The 7,709-nt window shown below is 41.3% G+C and overlaps 2 protein-coding genes across 2 annotated transcripts; both read right to left on the reverse strand.

The window, feature by feature from the left end:
• Positions 1–1,910: 1,910 nt before the first annotated feature.
• On the reverse strand, positions 1,911–2,930 carry LOC135198274 (uncharacterized). Its single transcript, XM_064225844.1, has one exon. It carries the CDS (start codon positions 2,928–2,930, stop codon positions 1,911–1,913), a length of 1,020 nt encoding a protein of 339 aa, XP_064081914.1.
• A 1,655-nt stretch (positions 2,931–4,585) lies between these two features.
• LOC135198275 (uncharacterized) lies at positions 4,586–5,965 on the reverse strand. The gene has a single exon (XM_064225845.1). It carries the CDS (start codon positions 5,963–5,965, stop codon positions 4,586–4,588), a length of 1,380 nt encoding a protein of 459 aa, XP_064081915.1.
• Positions 5,966–7,709: the final 1,744 nt, after the last annotated feature.

Here is a 7,709-nt window from a genome sequence, read left to right on the forward strand (position 1 = left end):
CATATACTATATAAGAATGTATATATAATTAGTACCATCCTTGAAAAATTTATATGAGTTTTTGTTTACTTTAACACAGACACTAATAGAAGATAAAAAAAAAAAAAAAAAACTTTGATAATGACAGTCCCTACTCTTTTGTGAGTTTGTTAATCCTTAAAATTCCATTGTGATTCTGGTGCTTCTCCGTTTCTTCCTTACAACTGCATTGTGACTAGTTATGTCTTATACTTCTAGGAATCATATGTGTGACCAGGGGAATATTTTACAAGGGTCAGATATTTTCTTATCAAAAAGTTGACATTTGGCTGAACTCTTTCCTCCTACAACTTGCATTATTTATCGTTAATTCATAATTTTTATTATGAAAATGAATAGCAATTCATCAATTTTTTTAAGGCAATATGAAGCATTACTTCCAACAGTGTAATATTTAAATGGGAGAGAGAAAATATTGTAATTGTACTGATGAGGCCAATTGTGGGAAATTTGTTTCACTCAGTGGGAAGATTGAAGGAATATACTCTACAAAATTACAAGGGTAATTCCTTCCACTGAGTGTTCTCTAGTAGTATAGTAAATGGTATATAACGGGCTGTTAAGTACACAATTCTTCCGTGCGCCTAACGTGTTTTCAGACTTGTGCCAGAAAATCCAAAGGATTAATAATTGCTTGGTAAGTTTAAGTAGGCTAGTTAAATTCAGGTAAATACCATTAATCTAATAAGGACTATGAATAAATCAAACCAAGGCCATAAAATTCCCAGGGTAGTACAGTTTGGTCCCAGAATTCAATTAAGTTCCGACCCAGTTAAAGTAAAATTAAGGTAAACTAATCCCAAATAGTAATGCTAAGTAAACAGACAGACCTAATTTCGACTAAATTTATTACTACGCCCATATAATTATATAAGCCTCTGTAAAATTATTCAATCTGAGTCTATGCCTAATTAATTCTCACAAACTCCAATTTTACAATAGCCTAACTATGTAAAAGGGCTTAAAATTTAGTCAAGATAAAGAAAACAGTGTATTACATCTTGAATAAGTAAGTTAAGTTAAATACGTAAGTTAAACGTTAAAAGACGAAACCGCTTCCTAACGAAATGTCCGTTGGCTCAAATCAGCCGTCCAATAATGGCGGTCTAGTCTTTGTGGAAAATTAGTATGTTGACCTACCTTCAAGTTAACCCAGTTTGGACACACCTCTTAATTCACTCGTAAACTAAAAACAAATCCTATATATTTAATCAGCAAACCCAGCGACCTCTAATTACATTCGTGGAAGTAAATTGGTACGTTGACAAGAAATGTTATTCTACTTACCGAATTTTCCGTCGACCGATCAGTGAGGATGGCCGTTAAAAGTTTTGGTTGCAGATAAGGATATGGATAGGATGTGGGTTTGGATAGGTACAAACAGGAAAGATCATGCAAACCAATTATCTAAAGGGTTATTAATTTCTAAAACCCTACACAACGTAAATTAAACTTAAAGGCGAAGTCGACGAAACAAGTTGTCGCCCTTCTTCCCTTGCCGTCTGTTTGAACAAGGTGCAAAAAAAACCCGCGCCCGGCCTATCCCTACCCCTCGAAAAGGCCTATGTCAGGTCAATGGTTCTTATCACTCCCTAAATCAATTAAATAATTTCTTAAATAATTTGAAGGGACAGTTAAATCTATTTATTAAATCTATCTATCAAATATTTTTAAATGCTAAGTAAAGTTAATCAAGTTATTCAAAATATAATATTAATTTTTCTGCAGAGCTTATACTAAAGAAAATGGGGTATAGTTATTTTGTAGCTCTTAGCAGTGACTTCGTTAAAGGTTAGAAAATGTATATGTACAAATAAATTTACAACATCCTCCCAGGGGTGATAACACAAAACACACAGTTTTGTGTTAGGTTAAACAGCTTCATCATTAATCAACTGCTGTAAGAATCGCCTCGAGTTGGTGGCGGCTCTTCTCTTCGGTCTCCCTTCTGTTTGATAGCCTTCAGAATTTTGACTGTCTCCTAAAATTTTCTCCGCAGCATCTACAGTATACACATCCTCTGGCTTAGAGACCTCTAGCGGGTAAAGTTTGTCAACTGACCTAGTTGTCTCTCCATTGCCAGTCTGTAGCTTCACAACTCTGACCAGTCCATCAGAGCTGGGCATCAGCTGAATGACCCTTGCCAATTTCCACATGCAACGAGGGGTGTCATTATGTACTAACACCTCATCTCCTACTTTAATCTTAGTTTGGAACGGTTGGGTTGGGTCCCCGTTGAAATAGTGTCTATCTCTTAGGGACTGCAAGTATTCCTTCTCCCACTGTTCTTGGAATGCATGTATTACCTGACATACAGACTTGTATCTCCCATTACACTGTTTGTGGTCAAGCTCAAAATCTGGGTCATTCAGGTAGTCCCGGTCTATGGTAGTGGGTAACGAGTTTAGCCGGTAGCCATACAACAGGTGAGAAGGGGTAAGGGCATCGACGGTATCTGGAGATGTAGCATCCACATATGTAAGAGGTCTATTGTTAATGAGACGTTCTATTTCAGTGACAATGGTATTCAGTTCGTCAGAATTAATCCTCTTCTTGAATATAGCTTTCTTTAGTGCTGATTTGACACTGCCAACCATCCTCTCATAGAAGCCTCCTTGATGGGGTGCCCTAGGTGTGATGAATGTCCATTTACAATTTTCCCTAGTCAGTGTGGACTGTATGTCAGTGTCATCATACAAAGACTGAATCAAGGAAGAGCCAGTTTTGAAGTTAGTGGCGTTGTCAGAAACGATTCGACGAGGGCAAGATCTTCGTGCAGTGAATCGCCTGAAGGAATTGAGAAAAGCAGTGCTGGTTAAGTCTTTTACCACTTCCAGGTGACAAGCTCGTGTTGAGGTACAAGTGAACACGACTATGTAAACCTTGTCCATTTCTTTAGTGGCTGGATTGCAGATAAGAATTTGTCCAGTCAAATCTACTCCGGTCACCTCAAACGGCCGGAGACTGTTTACTCTGCAAGCTGGTAGAGGTGGCGGAGGAGGCCTGCGCAAGGCAGGTCCTTCCAGACGGTTACATAGGTGACACTTTGTTTTCATCTTCTGGACACACTCTCAGTCTTGGTATCCAGTATTCTTCTCTCACCTTGCAAATTGTGTCTTGAATGCCTGCATGAAGAACATTTTCATGTGCTTGAATGACTATAAGTCCAGTCAAAGGAGAATTTGGAGGTAAAAGCAGAGGGAATTTACTGCTATATGGAAGGTGGTCCGCATTTTGTAGTCTCCCAGTGCATCGCAAAAGTCCACTCTCATCCAGGAACAAGCCTAGACATTTAACTCTGGTTGGAATTTTGTGGGAATTCTTGTTAAGGTATGACAACTCCTCTGAGAAATACTGACTCTAGTGTGAAGCCAATAAGAATTCGTAATGCTTCTGAGTTCTGTACTTCGACATTTTCAGAGTTTACGGGTCCCGAGTTCTTAGTTTTACGATTCTCAATGGTACATATAAGGAGCCTAGTGAACTTAATTACTAATTTGGTGACATTTATAAGTTTAGGAAGGGAAGCGAACCTACGGATCTCTATGGGACAAGTAGCTTCTTCACTGACAACTGTAGTTAAAACTTCTTCAGGTGTTTCAGGTGGGCAGCATGTAGACACTTCTGCCTGCTCTGGCCACGTCTCTGGGTTCGGGAGCCAACTTGGGCCATGGAACCAAATTTGACTTTTCTTAAACTGCTGCATGGAAATTCCTCTAGAGACAAGGTCTGCTGGGTTTTCTTCACTCGGTACTTAGAGGTACCTCACTTCAGTGACCTGACTTATCTCATTCACCCTGTTGCGGACATAGACGTTTTTAGATTTGTTGTTCTGAATCCAGTGTAGGGCAACTTTACTGTCAGGCCATTTGACAGTTTCAGTAATCTTGACACCATCGGTAGTGAAAACGGTTCTGAGGTAGTCAGCTATTTCGCCTGCACTATAGTTGGCAGTCAGCTCAAGTTGTGGTATGCTCTTCTTTTTGAGAGGGGCAACTCTTGCTTTAGAGAAAACCAGGTTTGCACCTGCGTGTTGGTTTATCAAATAGGCTGCAGCCCCATAGGCCTTTTCACTAGCATCACAGAATGCATGAAGAGAGTAGTTGGTCCCTCTGTTGGCTGTGAAGCTTGGGAATTCCTGGTATGATATGTTCTCAAGGTCTTTCTTGATCTTCGACCACTCTTCTTGAAGTTCTAGTGGCAAAACATCATCCCACCTTTTAGATAGTTTCCAGATCTTTTGCATAAGAACTTTGGCTCGTACAACTATGGGAGCAAACAATCCTAGAGGGTCAAATACTTTTGAAAGGTTGCTCAAAAGTAGCAGTTTGGTAAGTGGAGCTTCCTCAACGGTAGGGGGTTTTAGGCTTAAGTGGTCAGTCTTGTAGTTCCAATGAAGTCCTAGAACTTTGACAAGATCTGAGCCATCTGTTGTTCCATCACCTTCTTGATTTACCATTTTGTTGAAGGTTGGGTCATTACTGATCCATTCTCTTAAAAGCATTCCGGCATCTGACAGGACTTCCTTTGCAACCTTGTAAAGGCTCTAGAGGCTGACTGTTGTAGGTAAGGAACCAATTAAGTTGTCCACATAAAATTTGGTCATGAGGAAACTAACTTCAGGTGAAGTGGGGTAGGTTTCAAAGTGATGTTGCAAGGTTGACTGGAGTAGAAAAGGCGAGCAGGTGGCTCCAAAGAGAACTAATCTAAACCTATAGGCTTGAAGGGCCTTTTCATTGTTAAGATCTTTTAGCCAGATGAAATGTGTATAATCACGATCTCTAGGTTGGAGACCTACCCGTAAGAAGGCTTTGCTGATGTCTGCCGATACCGCAAATGGGTCGAGACGGAATTTCAACAACAAGTCGTTTAGATGACTAGTCAAGGATGGGCCAGAGTATAAGCAATCATTCAGACTAGGGGCCTGCTTGTCCATCCGGGCACTTGCATCAAACACAATACGAATGGGCGTCGTAGTTGAATCCTTAATCACAGGTAAATGGGGTAAATAATGGACATTTGTCAACTTGTGGTCTTCTTCTGGCACTGTTTCAATGAAGCCGAGAGACAGTTGTTCTTTGATGATCTGGTCATAAACTTCCAGATACTTATTAGTTTGTTTCAGCATCTGGATAGTACTGTTCAGTCTTTTCCTCGAGAGTGCTAAGTTAGTAGGAAGTTGTTTCTTATCGACTTTCCAGGGGAGAGATACTTCATATCGTCCTTCAACCATATTGATGGAATTCTTGAATTCTTCCAGTACAAATTTATCCTCAAGTGACATATCTTGATCAACAATTCCGACTGATTCTAGGGTCCAAAGCTGTTGGATGGGGTCTTCAGCAAATTTGCTATCAGACATCTCAAGTGGTGTCTCTAGAGCAGCTTCGGAGGGTTCATCAACTGCCAGTCTCATTACAGTTACAGAATGAGTACTGATAGGGGTGTCATTACTAGGCAGTTTACCAGCGACCAGATATCCTAAGGAGGACTCAATCAGGTTCACTCTGTTTGCTTGTGAAGAATGGATTAAGTCAACGTAGTGATCTATGCCAACAAGCAGTTTCACCTGGTCAACCTGACTACTTGACAAGTTAGGATCAGCTAGGGTGACATTCTGGCTCTTCAGTTCAGACACTATCTTACATAGTCCACGAGGCCTAGCGCTCTGAGGTAGTTTAGGTACGACAATAGCCTTTAAAGTTACAAGGCTGTCATCGTTTACCCTGACAGGTACAGTGACCGTACTATATTCTCTAGGTTCTTTGGTATCCCAGAACTCACTGATGCTCAGTTGGACAGGATTGTCTCGTTCAAGTTTACACTCTTCCACTGCCTCTTGTGTGATGAAGGTGCATTGCGCCCCAGAATCAAACAGTGATCTAAGATCCTTGGTGTTACCTGAGGGCGGACACACCACATTCATTAAGGCGGTAGGGAGAATTCCACTTGTTTGCGACTTTTAAGTCTCTGTCACTGTCTCCACAATAGTTCACAGCAGAGACCTCAGTTGATGAATCAGGGCACAATGCTGAATGGTGTAGTCCAGTTTTATATGACAGACATTTGGGGAACTTTACAAGACAATCGGTTGTCTCATGGTTAGGTGAAGTGCATTTCACGCAACGATTTTGAGCGGTAAGTCTTGAAATGCGCTCTTGCGTGGTCTTGTAAATGTCACACTGGTAGGCTTTATGTTCTGGTCTATCACAGAATACACAACTTTGAGTTCTAGCAGTCTTATTAGGCTGGCCTGGAGTGACAGAAATATGATATTGTTATAATACAATAAAGTTTGTTCATACTTACCTGGCAGATATATATATAGCTGTATTCTCTAAAGTCCGACAGAATTTCAAAACTTACGACACACGCAGTGGTCGGCCAGGTGGTTAGTACCCATTCCCGCCGCTGGGAGGCAGGTATCAGGAACCATTCCCATTTTCTATTCAGATTTTCTATTACCACTGTCTCCTGAGGGGAGGTGGGTGGGCACTTTGATTATATATATCTGCCAGGTAAGTATGAACAAACTTTATTGTATTATAACAATATCATTTTGTTCATGAAGCTTACCTGTCAGATATATATATAGCTGAATCCCACCTTTGGAGGTAGGGAGAGACAGAATAGGATTTTAGGAAACATATACATGCAGATGATTGACATCTTGGTTCCATACCTGTTATCATAGCTGACTTCGTGATCACTGTCACCCAAGTCGGCTTTTGCTTTACTAGAGTCTCCAGCAGAATTGAGAAGTCCGCCACTGGCGGCCAACCCAACAACTATAATTAACAGTTCTTCCTAACCATTTTCTACAGGATAGGATGAGTGGTACTTCTTGCCCCCAAGATTGTGTCAGCGGACACGTATGGCCCTAGCAAGCAGCAGATCTCATATGTCGACTTCACATCTCGCAGGTAGTGTGAAGCGAACACAGAGATGCTTCGCTAAAACGCGGCACTCAGGATGTTACTGAGTGCCATGCTCTATTGAAATGCCTCCGAGGCCGCGCCCTCACCTCGTGAGCATTCAGTTTATAAGATTTCAAATCCTTGTCCAAACATGACGAATGAGCCTCTTTGTAAGAGCTCTTTAAAAAGAACGCCAGGGCGTTCTTTGACATGGGCAAGTCTGGTCTTTTTACGGAACACCGCAGATTGTCCGAAGGACCTCGACTTCCTTTAGTTTTATCTACATCAAACTTGAGAGCCCTGACAGGGCACAGGACTCTCTCTGGCTCTTGCCCAATAATTTGTGCCATCCCCTTGATATCCAAGTTTCTGGGCCAAGGGTTAGACGGGTTTTCATTCTTAGCCAAGAACGAAGGGCTTAGAGAACACACCGCATTATGTCTCTAAAGCCAATATGTCTGCTGATGGCTTAAACCTCACTAACCCTCTTTGCCGTAGCCAGAGCGGTTAGAAAGATTAGCCTTTCTGGTCACGTGCTTCAAGTTTGCAGAAAGGAGAGGTTCAAACGGCTTCGACATCAGGAACTTCCAGACTAAGTCCAAGTTCCATGTCGGAAGCTTCGATTTAGACAGTTTCGAGATTTCAAAAGACCTCAAAGATCGTGAAGGGCTTTGTTCGACAGATCCAAACCTCTGAGTCCAAAGACCGTCGACAACATACTTCTGTATCCTCTAATAGTCGAGACTGCCAGCT

Source organism: Macrobrachium nipponense, chromosome 22 (assembly GCF_015104395.2).
Source record: "Macrobrachium nipponense isolate FS-2020 chromosome 22, ASM1510439v2, whole genome shotgun sequence".
NCBI classification, from domain to species: Eukaryota; Metazoa; Arthropoda; class Malacostraca; order Decapoda; family Palaemonidae; genus Macrobrachium; species Macrobrachium nipponense.

Excerpts from the sequence above, each read along its gene's own strand:
- LOC135198274 (XM_064225844.1), bottom strand. The coding sequence starts at position 2,930 with ATGGACAAGGTTTACATAGTCGTGTTCACTTGTACCTCAACACGAGCT.
- LOC135198275 (XM_064225845.1), bottom strand. The coding sequence starts at position 5,965 with ATGAATGTGGTGTGTCCGCCCTCAGGTAACACCAAGGATCTTAGATCA.